We start from the raw sequence: 20,924 nt of genomic DNA, 5'->3' as shown, positions 1-20,924 counted from the left end.
AAATTTAACAACTTTCCTTAATAGATATGTTCGTGCTAAGATCAGACACTCTGCTTCTAACTTAATATATCGGGGCACTGAACTCCTTACAAACTCAATCCTATTACAAACATAATGCCTCAGTGTCAAACGAGGCATTATGGTCATTACGAACTCAGGAAAATGAGTTCGTAATGACCAACCACTTTTCTGAATAAGGACATAGTCTACACAATTCCTTGATATGACCGTTCTATAGTGCTTCAATATTATTCAGTAAAGTTTCAACAAAAAACATATTCTCTGACAATTTGAGTGATGGAAAGCTGAGAAAAGGACGACATCAATCGCGAGGAATGTCTAGGGTAGAAGCTGCATGCGGTATTATTTACTGCGCGTTCTCTGTTGTATCGGTTCGCCCAACGTAAGCGCTATCAGATAAAAGCGGAATTCCACAAACTGTAGTTGTAGAAAATTCCAGCCTTGAAATGCCATTGGTTCTTGTTCAGCGTCCTGAGCACGGGCTTCGTTTTATGTTTTTATTTTTCCTTTCTGCCTCAGTACTTTTGCTAAGTACCGTATTTTATTTCCCCTTTCCGTAGACAACAGATAAATTATACAAACGCTCGGAGCTATTTCCAGGATGTGCGAGCGTCGCGTGACTTTGGGAAGGAACGCAGCGGAGTGTCCGTCGAGTAGTCGCGGGAGCCGATCACTGAGCGGGATGGGCCGACATAGCTCGCTAGGTAAAATGAAGTATGGATGTATAAAAATACAAACATCCATATAACAGTGAGCTTTTATGCCTTTCAGTGCTCCTCGCCGTGGCACGTCTTGTGAACATCTGGGTTTGTAATCAGTGAGATCGTTTGAAATCTCTTGTGTGAAATGTGTTCTTTCTGTCGTCGTTTCTTGAGCTGTTTTGTTTGATATGGTCTTCCTTTATAATTTCCATGCGTACACATAGCTAAATTCTTAAAAAGAACGAAAGTTTTTCACCAGGAACTTTTTTCATAATGCGTTTAAAAGCTAAAAGCGAAACTGCAGGAAAAAAAATATTTATTGGAATTATGTAAGTTGACGTTTACATGAGTCTTAGAATCTTATAACTCTGGCCCACAAATCATCAAGACTTTTTTCTATTCGGCGCCATTCGCCTGTGTAAAATTCCAGACCTCTCCTCAGAAATGCCACGAAGATCACGCTGCAAATCCGGGAATAATATCGAGAGAACTGGAATAACTTGAAACGAAATATAAGCATACAACCGAAGGGGGGGGGGGGGGGGGGGGGGGAGGTAAGGCACGAAAAAAGTAGGCCTCAATACCGCACCGAAAAGAAACACGAAATACCCCGACGGTAGAGCTGCAGACTCGTCAAGCACAAAGTTGGAGCCTAAGCGGTTTTTAATTTGCACCGAACCTGAACGCACTGAACGTAGCAACTTAGTGAAACTTTTTTTTTCTTGAAATTCGCTTTATTTTAAAAGTTATAGGCAAATTAGAATTACAAAAACAAGCAAAAAATAACCTCCCTCGTGACGTCCTTGGTTGCTTGGGTGGCCGTGAGCTAGAGGAGGGGTAGTGGGCTCATCGCGAGCGCTCACGGCTGCTGCACTCCGCGTCGACGGCGCGAGAGGGCGCCACTAAAGCATGTTCTGGATAGGCTGTATGCAGCGGGCAGCCAGAGCGGCTCTTATTGCATTTTCTGTGCGATTAAACACTATTTCTGCATGACAATTCATTGGCCACAGACGACAGCAAGCACGGGGTAAAGATCAGTTCAGAATGGGAGCCACTTCGCGCTGCCATACCGCGAAACGGCCAAACCGCAAGACAAAGCTTCTCGCCGAAGGCCTTCGGAACGCTCGGAGCCGCTCAGATCCTCCAGTCCGCAAACGACCGCAACGCCGCCGCCTACATCCGGGACCTTTCCGTTTCGGCGCCTGATCCCACTACTCCCCTCTAGTATGCGCCGCCGTTTTCACTGCTTGGTGGCGGGTATGTCGACGGGTCGCTTCTTGTTTCCGTACTTAATAAAGTGCATTTGTTTCTTTTCTTATCTAAAGTACCGACGAAAACCTACTCTTTAAAATAATTTAAACGGTTCGCGATACTTATAATTTGTATTTTGACTAAAAAGAAGCTTTTAGCGCCTCTGACCAGTAGTAAGCCCAGGATCAAAAACGTCACATTTTGCGCGCATTCGGTACCGCGGGTCGCCCTCGTCGGTGGAGGAGGTTTCCGCGTCGTCCGGTTAAAATATGACGCACTGGTATTTAGTTACTCTCTCCGTGCCCGCTGTCTTGCCCGAACTTCAAGAGACGTGGAAACCGCAAAAAAGGTAGACGCTTAAATATGATTGCAGGGCCCCTTTAAAGGGATGGTGAACCGAAATTTGGGTTTCAGAAAAACAATGCAGGAAATGTAGGCGGGACGCTTCAATCCCTACACCACTACTCGTAAGGCGAAATCTCGAATGGATGGCCGTATTTTAGGAAAAAGAAGTCGAGATTGAACCAGGCCGACGAGGCGCGTGAAGTCATATACCGAGTTTCCTCCTCTCTTCGCTTCGCTCCCTCAAGTCCGCGAGGCGGAGAAGGCGCGAGGCCGTTCCCTCTCCTTCTCGGAGAAACATGACGACATCATCTCTGTCAAATGCGCCTCCTTTTCTTGAAAAATTTGGTCATCCGTTCGAGATATCGCTGTATGAGTGATGTTTTGGTGTTTGTAGCATCCCGTTGCACGCTTTTACCGCGTGTTTTGTGGAATAAAAATTTCGGTTCAGCATCCCTTTAAGTAACAAAAGCGGGGCGTCGTGAACCCGAAAATCATATCGGCGCGCTCCGTACCATTACGGACCCGACTTCGTGTTTCACGAGTCGAAGGGCCCTTATTTTTATAGTTTTTATTTCAAACACCCTAGTGGCTCATAGCAAAGCCGACGTGAACGTTCTCGTATGAAATATAACAAACACCTGATGTGTTTTGCAAGATTACGGACGACGCTAACAATCACGGTGATCTCTTCTTCATCTTAAAAAGTTAAACAAAACTATTAACTACGCATTAGCCTTGTCTTCATTCAAGGGTAAAAGAACGAACAAATTCAAAAGCTTCGTAGACAAATAAACCCCCCCCCCCTCCCACACCTTTTTTGTTCATCCATCACCGTAACAAATATGTTACCCACCTATTGCTTACGATCTATGGATGGGGAGGTGAGTTTTTTGTCGTTACCGAGCAGAAAGTTTGTTTTAACGTTACTGGATGGGATAAGTTGGCAAGGTCCGTAAAAAAAGCGACGCGCTGCCATTCACTGCCGCGTAGTGGCGCTCGTGTCGCAGCCCGCCCGGCCCGTTCCGTCTGACTGGTCTCGGTACCCGTGGATACGCCGTGAAACACATCGTGTTTGTGTGGGTTGATGAAGTGAATTACCGACGACTCTTGACAGTGTGGTAATGTCCGCATTGAGACAACATTTTCAGGCACTTTTCAGATAAATCCACACCCGCCGGGCCTTCGGAAGTTCCGCAGTTTCTGACAGTCCGGGCACCGGATGTTCCCCCGTTTCTACCCATTACCAATTCAACCTTCCCGTTTGTACGTTCCCGTTTCGACCTGCTCAAAACGACCTTCTCGTTTCATTCTTTCCCATTTCGCTTATACCGAAACAACCTTCCCGTTTCGGTCATCGTTCGTTATCAGCTGGGTTGGTTCGTTTGATTATTAAGTTCAAGTGTCCAATCTCTGTTCTCCATGCTCACCTCACTTCTCCCTTTCCCGAAACAACCTTGAAAACATGGAACCCTAAGATAAACGCAGTGTTAGCGAGGGCTCACCCGAATATTTACAGCTTCATCGATCTGATCAAATGGGATGAGGCCTTGAGAAGGATATGTCTGCAGCAGTTGCAAATGGTGGTGCCGTGTGTTCCAGGGGGACGGCCGCGAGCTATCAAAATTGGAGCGTCGCCTTTCTAATGGTGTGATTTTAGTGCTCGACTTCCTAAACCAAGGCGATATTATTTTGTTGTTTATAATTTTTTTTCTGTGTGCGCCAGGGTTCCGCGTTGGAATTCGTAAGAGAATGAAGTCGCAATCATGTGTCAGTCAACTTGTCTGATTTATCACTCTTCATAATGTCCCGTTCACTACAAATAAGTTTTAGAATATCGTACGCGAGCGCTTTGAATAACCTAAAGATAGCGTCGCGTTAGACAACACAAGTTTTTGCTTACTCAAAGTGCTTGCCTACGTTATTCTAAGACTTCATTAGGGAGTTTTAGTATTGCGTATAGGAGCAGACGCAAGCCCCCTACGTTAGCGTTAACGCTGCGTCCTCCACACTGCGCATGAGCCATACGGGCGCACTGTATAGCGAGCTATGCATACGTACGCTCGCTATCAATTTTTGCGAGCGTACGTAGCGGTCCCCTGCGTACCATTCTCGTTGCTCTCGTTGCGCACGGGAGAGCGCGAGACTATTCCAGTTTGAATAATGGCGGCGGTGAGGCAAACCAGTGGAAGTACTACGCGCGTTGTACGGGTTCGCTTCACCATTGAAGATGACCTCAACCTTGTGAAGAAAGAGAAAGAAGAAGGGAAAAAGGGCGAGGCTCGTGGCGGGCGAGGACACGCCGAGTTCGGAGCTAGAGACAGACGAAAGAGCCGGTGCCGAGCAAGGCCTTCAACAGAAGATCCGGACCACTAGACAGCCTTGGCGCTCCTCTTCATGGACTTTGAACTTAAATACAGATTAAAGGGGCACTGACACATCAAAATCATATTTTTTTTTATTATCCGAAACGATTGAAAACGATGCCGGGACATTACCCTCAAAATTTGAAATTTGGGAATTCATTATTTGTGAAGTAAAAAAACAATTTCCAAATGCCGAATTCGAAGTTCCCGCGCGATCGGCGCCGGTGCCTTGACGTCAAAAATCGGGGAGACCTGATAGTCGACTTTCTTTCACCACTCCCTGCTGTTGCCATGGCGACCCAAAGCGAGGAGGAAAGGAGCGAGCGGTGGCGTTACGGCGGACCGGTTTTGAGCGGTGTCGCCTGTTTTCCGTTGGAGGATACAAATCCAGGAGACGGCACCGCAACGAACTCCCGATTTTTGGTATTTCAAAAAGAAGGGCCGTAGTGCGTTCGCAATTGCGTTAAAAAACATGTTTTAGGATTGCCGTTACTAAATGTTATAGAGATGTCGCCTACAAAGCTTCTAAATTTCCTGATTTTTGACGTCACCGATCAAAAAAAGCGAGGAGGCGAGAGGCGGGAAAATCAAACGCCAAAAATAAAAAGGCGCGCGCGCGCGCGGGAAAATTTTTTTTCGCGATGCGGTTTTTTTTGCGTGTCTATGACTGCAACTTGCATCGTTTTAGACAATAAAAATAAATACGACCTTTGGGGTGTCAGTGCCCCTTTAAACCTTTTCCGAAGGAGGATAGAAGGGTAGGAGAGGGCATGACGTCAGCCGCATAGCCTCCACAAGCCATGCTCCTTTGACGCCTCGTCACTTTCTCATTTTCCTCCTTAATCTCCTCACTTATCAGCCCAACATGACCACATCACGTGACCGAACCTAGCCTTCGTCTAGCCTGCGATCCGATAATACCTACCGGACGGAGCGCGCGGAAGCCTGCAAGGACTCCTTCTACAATCAACGATCCATCTCGCACGTGAAATGTCACGCGCACCAATCGCCAGAGAGATCTGCGGTCACGTTGGGCACAATATCGTTTAAACGTTTTATGACTAGGCTTCATCAATAATGCAACGTGCCCCCTCCTAGCACTTAAAACCTCCTTGCATTTTCCCAATGGTAACGCTTCTCCGTGAGACTTCCTCGGAGCGAGTGGAACTTGGACTGACCAGGCGGTATTGACAGGCAACCCACAACCTCCTCAAAGAAAGCAACGCTACGAACCCTTTCGAGCGCCCACAAAGATGGGTGTCGATAGCCAAGAACGTTGGCGACGCCGTCGAACCCAAAAAGGTGTTTACCGTGCGGTCGGTACGCGAGCGGTGCGACCTGTTGCTTGCATACTTCCAAGCAAATGACGAGGCCAACATAAGAAAGTAGGGATCCCACAACACACTGCAGCCAACCATAGGTCAAGCTGCTGGTCGCACAGTCCTAAAAAAAAAAAAAAGAAAACACGTTCACCAAGGCAACCGGAAAAAGATTCGCGCACTTCGTAGCAAAGCAAGGAGATTCGCGGTGTTGGATTGGCTTGGATTGTTTGAAGCAGTTCGCAGGAGCACATCTAGATGGGGCTGCAAGTCTTTACGTATGCGTTTGCCTTCCGCTATACTAAAAGTGCGCGTTCAACGCGCTCCGTAACGTTACGTCGACAGCTCGCGTGCGTTGTACGCAGTGCTGACGCCGGGGTTCTGTACCCTATTCTAAAACTCTTTATTATTGTACAGAGCGGGACACTGTTAGCGTGAACAAGCGATTGTTAGTTTTCGCTGTTTGTCCCAAAGAATCAAAGGACTCCTATAAATATTATTAGTGTCTTTGAAAGGGCTCATCCGGGCCACTAACGTAAGCGGCAAAATTTTTTTTCCTTCTAATACCATTTCCAAGTAAAATCGAAACATCGTCATTCGTGGTAACGTTGTCGTGCGGTGTACATAGTCCGTTTCTTAGTTACAAATTTTGGGGACCATCTTGAAAGAAACATTTCAAGTGGTTCAAGTAAATATATATTCCGTTGAAGCTTGTCTGAATGTGTTGTATATTTTAAAAGTACGTTGACAAGCAAAAATATTTCACAATATAACTGAAGAGCTCGCCTGCACTTTTTGCATTAATTCCATTAAAATCATTTCAGGACATATTCTTAAGTAGAAAAGGTGCGCAAACCAAGGTTAGAACGATGGGGACTTTTCCCAACGAGGTTGAGATGTGCGTGGCTTTATACCAATAGGTTCAAACGGAACGGGCCCGAACGTAAATGGTGTTTTGGTACGGGTTCAAATAACATGGCCGTTTCGGGAACGGGTCGAAACGGGACAGGTTCAAACGGGAAGGTAGTTTCGGGAATGGGTCGAAACGGGACGGGTTCAAACGGGAAGGTCGTTTCGGGAATGATTCAAAATGGGATGGGTTCAAACGGGAATGGGTCGTTTCGGGCTACACCCTCGGCCCCAAGGCAATCAACTCGGAGAAATGGCTGCCTGTGTCGTTCGTGGTTTCCCGCAGATGGAGCGTTGTGTTTTGTGTCGTTTGCGGACTAAAATACCGTGAGCTTCCCTTTCCTGATGTTAAATGTTTATCTCAGAACTTCAAATGTAAACTTCTGCATACATATCGAAGCCGCATTAGGACAGAATGCCAATGTGGAGACGTCTTCGTCATGTAAAGGAAGCGGGCTGTTTTTGTATTTGTATTCGGCTACATTGAGGCCTGCTACTGGTGAAAAGGACCGAGTTATTCCTCTTGTGTGTCCGTTACGTGCGTAACAACCTCGGTCCCTTGCGTGTGCGTGTCATTTTTGAGACGTGTGACTAAGGGGTAACAATTTCAAGACATAACTTCCGATCAGCTGATCAGCGTCGATTCGTTCTGTATACTTTCGAGATCTACGTGTGAACGTGCGGTAGATAATAGAACCGTTATTTTACAGAACCTGCTACAGCTTCGCGCCAAAAGTGTACGAGTTGTGAGGCACTCCCGTTGTCTCTGTGAAACGAGTTCATTTGTGTGAGTGTATGCATGCTCCATGTGCCTTACTGCAACATACTTGTTGGAGTGTTTGTAAGCGCGCGTAAATTTAAATTCACTTTATGTTAACTATTGCTTTCTTAACGTTGCAGTTGTGGTTCAGATAAATTCATGATAATGTTGTTTTATTGATCTCATGACGCTTCTGCGATCTATTTCAAGCCAAAATAAAGACATTTTAGCGACCTTGAGAATGCGACATACGAAGGCTGGGGTGCAAGGACCACTTTGAAAACTTCACTGCCTCTTTGTTCTGACGCGAATACACTTCTACGCGAAAGCCATCAATCGAGAGATGACGGAGAAGGTGGCAGTAGCAAACAAGAGAGCTCGGGTCGTGTGATCGCCAACTACAGGTATTTTTCAGCCTTCGGGTTTTGTACTCCGGTCGCAATGTTTTTCATGGAAAAATAAAAAAAAATACAAAAAAAAAAAACATTGCACAGTATTCATCTACAATTTTAGACTTGCCAAAGATCTGTTATGGCAAGAAATGAAGGTACAAAACGTCATCTTGTAAGCCCTCAGATGGGAAACGATAAAACGTACAAAACGTATTTTTGGGGTTTTCCTGTGAGAAATATGTGGCAGCGTTTATTATGATAATTGGATGAGGCGCTGACAGCTCATGCGATCCCCTGTTTGCGGACGCTGGTCATAGACAAGATGAGAGACACCAACTATGACATAAATTCTGTTTTACCTTGATATTACATGAGCGTAAAATCACACTGGGAAGTTCGACCCAAAGCTAGGCACCCAATCTTCTATCCGTTGAATTATATAGTAAAATTCGAAGAAATCGTTAGCGTGCATACTTACAATTATGCGACTTCAGCAAAATCTACTTCCAGATACTATATCTTAAAAAGTAGTGCGCAAGGGCCGCCCACGTGTCGCCGACCGCCTGATTTCGCAATGAAAAGCCAACGCCCCGAGCTTGCCCAGAGCTTGCCGGCCTTGCGGACCGGGCAGGCTGCGACGACAGCGCCCCCACGCTCGCGCGAACGGAAGGGACCGTCTTTCCGAAGCGCGACTAATTCGGGGCTTGTCAACTAAGCCCATCTACTAACCATTTGTTTTTATATATATATATTGTGGGAACCACGGTGTTCCCCGCATCCCTATCTAGGCCTAGCTCAGGCAGGCCGTGGGACGTCGCCACGTGGGGGCGCGTCCCGGATGCGAGGGCGAAGCCGTATTCCCTGGTGGGCGGCTTTCCCTCGTCCTTCTCGGGTGATTTGCCTAAGGCACACCCCTCGGGATCACTTGGACGCGTCCGCCCCTCCGGGGAGCCACCTACATCCGACCCACCCTGGGCGCGTCCATTCCCGCAGGCTATATAACACGGCCCTAATCCAACGGGCGGGACTCTCGCTGGGGGAGGCTCTGCTCGACAGAGCCTTCATATCCTTGTCTGATCCTCCCCCTCCGTGATACTGTCAATAGCGGCAGCGCGGACTCCGACCGATGATCCTGTCAAAAGAGACAGCGCCGTCATCTCCAACATTGTTGGCCTTCGGGCAAGCGTGTGGCATCTAAGTCAAATAAACACGTCTTTATCCGGACCAAGGAACCTTCTGTGTTTCTAAGTGGTACCCCCAACAAAAGGGAATCCCACAATATATATAAAGAGGACGCCGTGACTTAAGAATCTTCGATTATTGGCGATTTTGTTTTCATTCGCTCTTTTGTACAGATCTATCTCGTATTCTTTATTCATTTCTACCCACAAACGTTTTCGTCGGGTGCCGCTAACACGGTTCTTAGCTTTTCAATAGCAATAAGGCGTGTGATTCTTTTTTTACTTCTAACGTGTATATTTTTTATAAAAATTTCAAAGTGCAAGCGAGCTTGTGCCTAATGACCACGATTTTTAAGTTTTGAAACCAGAAAGTGGGCTTCAAGATAAATTAGATTGAATAGAAGGAGTGTGATAGAAAAGCGTCTGAAGCTCAGCTGAGTTGAAGACGTTTGTCTGTCACCTTTCTCCTGTTCTTGTAACTTATCTTTAAGTTTTCAGGGTTTAAACACCACGATATCAACATGCTTCTTTTAATCTTGATTCTACGACTGTGGTGTGTTCTACGGTGTTAGTTTAATTACATTGTCTACTGCACATTACCAACGTAAAGCGCTTTTTTTTTGCGCACAGCAAACAGAGCGGCCGCATCATACAAGTGCACATGGCAAACATAGAACCTTGTGATTTTCGTAGACACAGGTAGTAAAATATCAAAATCCTGCGCGTTTCGCTTGTCAATTATTTCTGCGCGCTTCCAACGAGCCCGCATTTTGAAAACAATTTTGGATGGGACACCTACATAGGAGGCTTGTCATCACCGATCGCTACAAAGTATGAATTGGTCCCCCAAGTATGAATTGGTCCCCATTACCTAGGAGGAAAACGAAAATCCAGAATTATAAGTCATCTGGTCATTGGCTTGAAATAGTTTAGAACAGCATATGCTCGTGTACTGCCTTTTCCCAATTATAATCCACAGAGTGTACATGTGCGAAAGTTGACATTTTACGTGGAACGTATTATCGCCACATTAGGCAGATTTTATTTTCTGTTTTTAACGATTGCTTTTTTTATGATTAGACTTCATGTATTTTGTAAATTCAATTAAAGGTTACGCCAGTGATGTTTTCTGTATAATATAAACGTATGCGTGCACTAATAAAGTAGTCATTTTTCGAGGTGTGCTGTATAGGGGAGATTTTACCTGCTAACTGTGCACCGAGTATAAACCCGGATAATGCGGCTTCATTCGAGGCTTTTTTCTGAGGACACATATATAAGCCTCGACTCAAGCGCTTCGTCGATATAATTACGCGGAACCTTATTGCTAACAGGAGAATGAGAATTTCTCGTACTCACAGTCGTGGGAGACGAGGACCAGAGCAAAAGCCAGGGAACGTGCCATCGAAGACGGGCCCGGATTCCGGGTGCGGTTGATGATTCCTAGAAAAGTGTGAATACATTATGAGAATATATATATATATATATATATATAAACGCCATAATTTATTTCGCTTGGTTAAAAAAAAAAAAAGAGATCACTTGGTACTCTATAACTCCTGGCAGCTTACGAAAAGATTGCAGTGGCTCACATTTGCGCTTCTTGCTTTGTGAATTTTATTTTTGTGTACTTATCGATTTATGTCAAAGTATCAATAAAGGCTAAGTGGTAATAAAAAATTTCGGGCACCCCACGCTACGTATTTCTTAGGCTGGCAATGACCCTCAAGTACATGATTACTGAGAGCCCGCCCGACGCAAAACCAGCTTTAAATAATTTTCTCGCAAACGTAATTTCCGGTGAAAAAGGTTTTGGTTTATAAACAGATTTTGAAGTGAAAGTGAAGCAGAAGCGCACGTAAAGGAGGAGAGATTGAATGATCACGCTAGCTTTTGTTCTTGAAATTTCACGGCAACGAAGGCGTATCTTAGCCAGTGGCGTTGCGTGCAAGTATTCTGAAGTCCCAGTAGTGCCAGTAAACATGTGTAAAGCGCAAAACATTCCAAGTGAATATCGTTGCACCACCCCTTTAAAAGGACGCTGGCACCCCCAAAAATGTTTGTCTTTTGCTTTAGTTTCTTATTATTAGATTTAAGAACGTGGCAGGAGACTAACCATTAAAAATCTTGCTGCAGAGTCACCTATATTTTTAATAAAGCCAAAAAAACTCAACAACTCGAAATCGAAACCAAAGCCCGACCACGGAAGCTTTTGTTCGGAAATCACATGGGTACACCAAACCGCGATTTTTTTTTTCCCCTTTTTTTTTGTTTGTGAAGTAACGACGACGACTACGACGAATTTATGCGCACCGTTTGTCGTGCAAATGTTTCGCAGTTATATCCCGTCCCCTCGATGTTTTGGGCTTGAAGGTCGATTGAACGGTACCAGGAACGACAGTTCCGAAGTAGCGGTCCAACGTCCGTTCCAACGTTGGTCCGTCTTGTGCCGCATTCGCGTCGTCCAGCCCACGGTACGTCGCCATATTGAAAGTGACGGGGACATGTACGTCCTGTGATCTGTGCAATATTCATTTTTGATCGACGTATTTGCAGATTCTTGAAGGCCACAAAAATTGGGTTCATAATCTTTTCTATTAGCGTGAAACGTTATTTGGCTAGTTGCTTCAGATTTCGTCAGCGACGTCACAAGACGTCACATTCACGTCACATGACATGACACCAATTCATGTTCCCCGCTAAAATTAGCGAGGAAATTAACGCCCCGTGACCTACAAACCAGGTCAGTTAATCCTTTGAATTTAGCGGTGAAATTGACGTCACGTGACCCGATGGCACGTTGCCTATACGCCAATTCAGTTTCTCCTCTACATTTAAAGGGAACATTAACGTCACGTAACCTGCACTCCACTTCAGTTTCCCCTCTAAATTTAGCGCGATAAATGACGTCACGCAACCGGACGTCACGTGACCTATACACCAATTTAGCTTCCCCGAAACATTTAGCGGGAAATTTACGTTGCGTGACACCGACTGCACATCAAAGTAGCCATGAGGTGCAGCTGCTCCCAGTAGACAAATTCTATCACGCAGCACGCTCGCTCGCCACGAAGAAGAAGCGGTGAGTCCGTCTAAGAACAACCATCAAGTGTACAGATGCCGCCTTTAAATTATCTGATGCAGGGCGCCGTGAACGTAGGCGTCTGGCGTCTGAAAACTAAGAGTATCACTAAACGTTCGGTATGCAAGAACGTTTAAGGTAACCAACATTATTTCCTAGAAACTTGCCATACAATTTTTGTTTTGTTCAGATAATGAATCTGTGTTTTAGGTGACCCATGATTTCGAATATATTGGGTACACATAGCTTAAACGCCACGTGACCATGGCAAACAGAGTGAGCGCGACTAAAACTGCACAATCCTCGACCGACTGCTTTCGCGCGCATATGAAGCGAAATTTCGAGCCGCAAACTGCCTTCTGGTATAGTTGGACTCCTATAGGTCATGTTCAAGTAAAAAACATCGGCGAGCAGAAATACCCTGCCAGTGTACTTTTATGACTAAAACGGGATAAGTATTTCTAATAATAGTTTAGGTTTTACTGAACGCATTAGCGTTATCCCACCACCTATTGTCACCAAAAGCTTAAGAATTGCAGCTGCGTTTCTGAAGTTTTGGATACTATACGAGATGTGATAATTCTTAATGTGTACAAGGCGTGGCGAGTGCTGATGATCACCTCATTATCGCTTCACAGCCAACTAGATTGCGCCTTTACGTAAGTCTAGTGGATAAAAGCGCCAAAGAGCCAATCACGAAGAAGCGTTGTCATAAAAAAAGTCAAGTCCTTTCTCTCTTAAACGGTCAAAAACTCTGCTGAGCGCAAGTTCGTCTGCTCCTTTTGCGGGTATTGTGGTGACGTCAAAAGCCGAGCTCTGATTGGTTCTGATTGAAAAATAGGGGGTAAAGCTCAAGGCAAGCTGCCTTGCGGTCTACCCACCATCCTTTAATCAGAGCCGATCATGCCTCAGCGTTCTGACGTCACCACAATCCCTGCACAAAAAGCATGCGAACCTGCACTCCGCATAGAGAGATTCAGTGAAATTGTACCTGCGTTAAAGGGGTACGGAAACGAAATTCTAGCGCCGATCTTTCTGCAGAAATATGGGCTAGGGACAGGTACCACCTCGGAAATATCGATATCGCGCTGTAAAACACAGGAGAACTAATTTTAAACCTAGTTAACCGATTTCAAATTCACATCTGGTGGATGGTGGGAAGTTCTCGTGACATCACTTATGGCACAGGAGCAGCGCCGTTCTGCGGCAATACGGCGTGCCGACAGAATTCGTCTAGGCCTGATCGCGTTTGCAAAGCCTTGGCAGAGAAAGCCAAAGCGTAGTTGGCCACAGTGAGCTCGTTCTCGTTGCGGCTCTTTGCTGTCTTTGCACGACACGGACCCGAGCATGCTTCTGGCACGGCCGGTATTAGTTGCTGCGAGTCGAGCTGCGAGTCGACGTTAAAAAGGATATGTTTGAACTACGAGAGTGTCAGCAAGAGCCACGCAAATACCTGTTCACACTCGGAGCGGACACGCGCGTTTGATCGAAGTGCTGGATTCGCTCTGTTATAGACCGCGTTTCGGAAAGCGCTTCTGGACCGATCTTTTACGATTGCAACTCGATACTGACATGAAACTCGGCAAAGAAAAGTTGGACCGACATCGCGTAGCTCCTACGAACTGCTATAGCTCGACAGTGACGTAGCGTCGTGCAAGAATAAAAATGGCATACTAATAAAGTGTACATACCGTGTTGCGAAGTTAATCCGTATGGCGTTTATTTGAGCTCTATATCACACAAAACAAGGAGATAGAACCAATGAGAGTCCCTTTTCGACGACAGCGTTTGTCACCGCTGTCTCGGAAAACAAGGAGATCGAGATGACAAGGGGAAAAGATTGACCTCTGAAAATTAGTTCAGGGATCAAACTATTCATCCGGGAAGGGTCCACAAGGGTCACGCGGGCATATTCCATTCAGCAGGCCAGCCGGTAATGACCAGACGGTCTTGGCTAAGGACCGCCGGAGCAACGGTGCGCCGAGTCGGTGTTGCTGCTAGGCCGACTATATTCTGCCGAGCTCGCTTGGTCGGTAGAATCGTGGCCGTCGTAGCTCTTCTCGGGTGTTTGTGGATCCTGCGTTCTTGATCGTCGTGGTCTGTTTCAAGTGCTGCTCTCTTTTTTCTTACTGGTTGAAGACGGGACGCACGAGAAGAGCACTTAGAAAAATAAATGTCCGTTGGTCGTCGCTACCAAGTAACTGAGCGACGCTGTCGGCCATGTTGATTTGATCGTAAAAAGTGCGTAAGACAGCTGCCGAGCTGTCGTAGGTTTCCGTGGTAGCCTCCGCAAAAGTTACGACAATTTCGTTTCGAGAATACGGGTTTTCTCTCAAATTTGTCGTACGCACTTTTTTCGTCGTAAGTTCGCTTTGAGAATCCGGCCTCAGAGCTGGTTTTCTCAGTGGTGCCGTGGTTGCCGACTTGCCGTGGTGCAGCGTGCGTGCAGCCCTTGCACATCTCAAAAGGGCCACGTTGTCACAGGTCGTAAATTGTCGACGCGCCACCAAGTGGCAACGCCCGTAACCACAACAGCCACGCCGTAGCCTTTCCCGTCTGGCACAAGTGACGTCACGAATGCGCCCAATATCCCAAGACGTATCGCGCTCTCCGATGGGTGATTTTTGAGCGCGCGCTCAATCGGGCCCCTCAGGGTGAAAAATATAGCCATCCGTTCAAAATACAAAGGCGTGATTACGATTTACGGATATCATTGATCATATTAAACCTATTTCTAACCATAACCGGTGCATTTCAAGTTTCGCTTCAGTATCCCTTTAAACGGTGCCAGTAGCATTCATTACAAAACAACGACTATCCCTCCACCCCCCCCCCCCCCCCCTCAAACCCCTCTTCGACCCTGATATTGGTGGTGATCCAGTGCCGAAGAACCATGAACTTTGTTGAGCGAGTTATCTGCATAAATAATGCGCCCATTTTAAGTACCTTGGAGAACATGGTTTATATGCAGCGCGATAATTTACTAAATATATTTACGTTGGTAAGGGAACGGATGCTTATATATATTTTTGTTGAAGATATCTTTTTTAATTCCTCCTGGTTATGCTCAAATTACGTTTGATCAAGTGCAGCAAACGCGATCTTCACGCTCAGAACCTGCCATTTGAAAGCGAAGGTTCGTGAACGAAAGAGGAGCTCCTGAGTTTTGAGCCCTTTAATGGACACTGACACCCCCCCCCCCCCCCCCTTCATTTTTTTCCTTTTTTGGCACGCGATTCATTATGGTGTCGGAATACTACTTAGAGTCACGCTTTTTTTTAATAAAGACAAAAAACGAAACTGATCGAAACCGAAACCGAAACTCCCGCACCCCACGGATAAGTGGAGAGGATAGAGCGAATAACGGAAGTGACGTGGCTACACTCAACCGTGGTTTTTTTTTTTTTTTGTTGTTTTTTTTTCTCCGCAGGTAGCACACGAATTGTGTTCGTTCGCCGTGCGATTCCTTTGCAGTTATGTTTGCTCCGCTCCCTGTTCTGTACTTCAAGATGAGTTGTTTTGTACATTTATGTGTTGGCAATTAGTAGTGAGTGCCCGTGGTGAATTCCCGTGAACGGCTCCGAAAAGAATACTCCCAAGATGTTGCGTGAAGAGCTGCCTCACATTTCAGGCATCTGAAAGTGGCATTGTGCGGCAGAGTGCACAAGTTTCCGAAAGATCAACGGGTCGGGATCATTGGCTGGCTGGATTTCCTGTAGAACAGTTGCGCCAAGCTCGGAAACCGGACGCTACCCGATTCATATGCTCCTTGCATTTTGTGGAAAGTGACTACATTGTGTTCGCAGGTGTCAAAAATGGAATCCCATACCATTCAGTTCAGCTACGTATCGTCCACAACAATTTTTTTTCAGTGATAATTGGGAAAAAAGAAATGTAAACAACGTAAAATGCTTGACAAAAAAAAAAGGCACCCTTACGATAGGGATTGAACCCGTGCCCTCAGCGTGTGAGGCAGAGGTCTTTCCACCGAGCTACTGAAGAAACTCTTTCGTGCGTAGGAATGAAGCAGGTCGACTGTATGTCGGGAGTTTGCTGCCAATTTCCCTTCACTACGTGCACTCCGGGCTTGAGGTCGGGCAGCACCACGCATAGGCCACATTCGCACCTCGTAAAGAAACCGTACGCGTGCGTATTCAACTCGAAGTACGCACTTCAAGCTTGATGTTTGAGCGAGCGATGTCTTCAGCTTCGAGAAGGGACGACGACTCAGCGACGTTTTCGTGCAATCGGCTTGCTGGTCGGGCGTGTCGTACGGGATGAATATCAGTTCTTTTCATCGGTCCGAAATTTCTCTTTCGAAGGAAAAAACAATTCGCCGGTACCGTGAACGACAGTTACGAAGTAGAGGTCCAACGCCCGTCGTCCGCTGCCATGTTGCCATGTTGTGGCGCCGCTAGTCCAAAGATACGCGAAACGACGCCATGTTGAGAATTATGCAGTTAACGCACAGAATGCTTCCGGTTTTCTGTGCTACCTTTTTTTTTTTTTTTTTAATCAACGTATTTGCAGCTTTTTAGAAGCCACAAAAATGGGTTTCATATCTTTTTCTATTTTTAATATTGACTGTGTGCTTTCAGTGACCCACGACTTTTATTAAATTTGGTGGTCTCGTCGAAACCTTAGAAAACGGCCCGTGACCACGGAAAAGAGAGTGAGCGCGACTCAAACCGGCAAGTTCTCTATGGCGGTTTTCGGCCGCAAAGAAATTGAATTTCGATCCGCAAATTCTGTTCTGGGAAGTTGGGCTCTCATATGTCACGTACTACTAAAAACCTCGGCGAGCATAAATACCCTGTCAGTGTCCCTTTAGGAGGTTTCATCAGGTCCGGTACTCGGAGCGAAGAAGAAAATACCATTGAAAAGCAGTTTCGAGCTGGAAGTGTTGAAAGCGAAGAATAAAATGCGCCAGAAGTGCTTCAATTTAATTATTCAAGATGGGAAACGAGAAAGGACGACGAAATTAAGGAAGGCTCTTTTACAGCGATAGCTGTTATATGAGTTCTTCCCCCAACTGAGAATGATATAAAGGGTCCATCGCCGATATCGGCATATGCTGGAAAAATAAAATTAAATACCCCTATGTGGTTTTTGTGGGATTCCACCGCAGGTATAGCCTCCTTTATTATCAAGGACACATTCGATGATGTAATTTTCGTGCGGCTCTACTGCATTAGATTTGGCCAGGCCCTTACTGATTTGGGTAAATAAATAAATAAGATGTGGGGTTATTATCTGTTCAAAAATGACGTTAATCTAGCCAAAGAGTACCTGGCCCTGCTGCATTAACTTTCAAGGGGAATAGGTCTGACATATTGTACGAAACTGTACGTTGATTCTGAAGCGAGCACTTCACCACAGACAAGCTTAGTTCCCTCTTTGTTTCATTGTTGCATGAGAATAAATCCACAGTCAAGTCACGTAAATTAAGGCGCACACCTGTCTCAGTAACACTGTTCGAAGAAATATCTTTAATATTGTCGCATGTGTCCATAGCCCTGAAGAAACTGACTCCCTTAGGCACCCATTCCGAAGATATGTAAGTACTCAAGAGCTGCGTGACAAGCTGAACGGAGTACTCCCTGGCCCCTTTAGAGTCATTGGTCTGCATGATGCAGTGCAATGCAAGGTATAGGCTGTAGATTCCTAAGAGCATACATATGTAATGAATCACGCAGTTTATTTTTTGCTTCCACGAGCAAGGTAGTTGATTGTATGCGGATTAATGTTGAAATCGTGTTCCTTTTTTTAATTTACGTTTTTTTATGTTTTAGTAAACGTAAGAATATAAAACAAAAAAAAAACAAAAAAAGTCACGTCAGCTGCTTAGACGTGCCACCTAATAAACCGCATGTGTTGAGGACAGCTGTGCATATGATCTTCGTGCAGCGCCCGCTGAATAAACGTAGTTGGCATCATGTCGCTTCACGCTACCTGATTCTCATACCCCGTCCGACAGAGGGCCTCTATGCGAATAAAATAAATGAGCATGTGTTGCGATAAAGAGTTGGTACAAATGAGCAGTGAAGTCACAAGGTCCACACAAGGTTCACCAGAACGTCATCACGACATAACCATAAGTTCATCCTAGGTTTACTGGAAAATACATAAGGATACTTTATGGTATGTTCAAGAATCACTTCTATCGCTACGACGGCTTTGAATCCACACGAGGCTTATTTTTTTTTTTTTATTCTCTTGCGCTGGAGCATTTATTGACCTTTTCACGGGCTGCCGAGTGGATGCTAAAAACTTGAAATCACCTGTCGCGGGCGCCATAACGTGGCTTCAGCTACTTTCTCCACTCAGCCCTTGGTGTCTTGGCGAAAGAGGTGTATTCGTGTTTTTTGCTGCCTTGAAGCACGTTTTTACGTTATTCTACATATTCTCGTGCGATGTTTATTTTGCAATTGACCTTCTTCCATTATGTAAACAGTCTTTGCAGTTGACTTTGTAACGGGTTTTGTTGACTTACAGCGTCGGCGAAGCGAATATGAGTGAAGTTGGGCAGGAATTAGCCTTAGCACAGCGGCACATTGTTTAGGTAGATCACCCAAAGAATGAACAAGGGTTAAAGGACAACTAGTAAGGGCCCTGTTTGCTTAGTGAAAGTGGATGTACATTTACAAAAGGCAGCGCTCTAATACGTATTTGAAATATTATAAAAGGTTACCAATGAGCACAAACGACCACTAAATATGGTTTCTAATAAAGATATAATTGTTTTACGCGCCGTAAAATAAGCAGTTATATCGATCGCCTTGGGGAACTCATGGCGAAGGTTGTGAAATTCGCCTTTTATCTTATGCCTTGATAATTAATCACAAAAACATTGATCGTTCATTCATTACTTTAGGCCTATATCAAAATGTGCTACACGTTCTTCATCGTTTTATTTAAATAAAAAGATTATTTAATTATGAGTTTTTATTTATTAAAGTAGTCGGTCTCATGTTTGATGTTGCCCAGGTGCTTTTATAATATTTTTGATACGATCTCCAGTACGTGACAGACCAAAAGGGGATGTGGGATTTTCCAGGGCTCAGCAATGCCGAAATCGGATAGGTATCTACTCTCAGGAAATTAGAGAGGACGAATCGACGAAGTCAGTCTTTTGCTCTTTAGGCTACCATTAATCGTCAGGTTTCCGCTGGGGTATGCTAAATTTTGCTTCGCACATAAAATTATCAGATTTCCCTAACTTAACCGTACACATACCGTACTACCAAAACAAAACAAAAAAATAAAGAGGTGCAATCATTTTAAGCAGCCTCTCTTTGTTAACAGGATTATCAAAGTTGTAGGAAAGCTCTGAACGGACAGCCACAGTTAAAAATAGAATAAAAGATAAATGCATTGTTTTAGTTATATATTTTACTGTAAACGACTTAATTTTCGGAAGAACCTAAATTTCGCTAATCGCCTACGATTTGCGAAAAACAGGTCCGTCGAACGATTCCGGTAAAATGTAAACACATTGGAATCTATACTGAGATCCGTCCGCGTCGCAAAAATTATAAACCGGGAATTATTCCAAAACTTCAGCTTTGACCAAAATCGCAAATTCTTGAGCCCGCGAAAATTGGTCGTTTACAGCATTTATTTATTGTACATAGTCTCAATCGCCGGAGAATTGTAGAGGGGAAGGGTAAAGCAAACAAAATGAACACAAAATGATAAAAGAAAAAACAAATGCGGAAAGTGATTCAAATATCAAAAATACACTCTGATTGGCAAAAGCTTAAAGCTACATCTGTTACGATCAAAATAAACAAAATAAAATGGCTCATATCTGTCGGCAAATCAAACAAACATGTAAAGAAAGACTGGCGAAAAAGAAAATAATCGGGTATAGTCGGGACATCTGCTGGAAGGTGCTTCCTGTCGTTTGATGTATGCGGGATAAATGGATAAAAAAAGTCTTCGTTTGGCAACGTGTTAGTCCAACTTCATTCTTATGGTCCAGACGGAAGGAGTAATTCAGTCATTCATTCATTTTTTTTTTGTGCTCGTGAAGAGCTTTCGCCTTTGTAATGATGCACAATTAACATACAGCAAAAAGCAAGAATAATTCTACAGATTGATAAGAGAAAACTTGAATGCTACGAAAGATGGGTTAAAATTTATAGATTTGTAAGAGAAAACTTTAACGCTGCTAAAGATGGGTTAAAACGTCAAAGCAGGAAGCATCGAAAGTATTATGCAATGTGTGAACGCGTGTCATAGGACAGGTTCGGAAGAATTGATTGACATCAAATGGAAGAAAAATTTGTCAAAAAGTTTTTCGGAACATGAATATTTATCGCTAAAGTTAGGTCAGGGTAATCAATTACCCCGTGAATGCATTTGAACCCAAATATGAGATCTCTGTCGCGTCGTCTGGCACTCAAAGTAGAAAAATTGTAACGTTCTCAAAGTCGTCTATATTAAAGTAAACAGTTCGACCGACATGCCGGTAATAAAAAAAATTCAAAAGAAACGTTTGTGGACATTTTCAATCGACTCTTGGTGCCCACGCCCAATAGAATTTCACACAAACGAGGAAAACTCCAGCTTAGACCTATATACTGGAAAGTATAACT

General features: G+C 44.7%; 1 protein-coding gene across 1 annotated transcript in view; it reads right to left on the bottom strand.

Moving 5' to 3' along the window:
* LOC115316236 (relaxin receptor 1) overlaps positions 1 to 20,924 on the bottom strand; it is a 482,496-nt gene that overhangs the window by 293,898 nt on the left and 167,674 nt on the right. Inside the window, exon 2 of the mRNA XM_042292126.1 lies at positions 10,602 to 10,685. Coding sequence (XP_042148060.1) covers positions 10,602 to 10,647 — 46 coding nt within the window. The 5' untranslated portion in view covers positions 10,648 to 10,685. The remainder of the gene's footprint in view (positions 1 to 10,601; positions 10,686 to 20,924) is intronic.

This window comes from Ixodes scapularis, unplaced genomic scaffold, assembly GCF_016920785.2.
Source record: "Ixodes scapularis isolate PalLabHiFi unplaced genomic scaffold, ASM1692078v2 PGA_scaffold2__306_contigs__length_199485367, whole genome shotgun sequence".
In the NCBI taxonomy this organism is placed as follows: domain Eukaryota; kingdom Metazoa; phylum Arthropoda; class Arachnida; order Ixodida; family Ixodidae; genus Ixodes; species Ixodes scapularis.
Note: the sequence above shows the minus strand (reverse complement) of the source record. Positions and strands in the feature narration are given on the sequence as shown.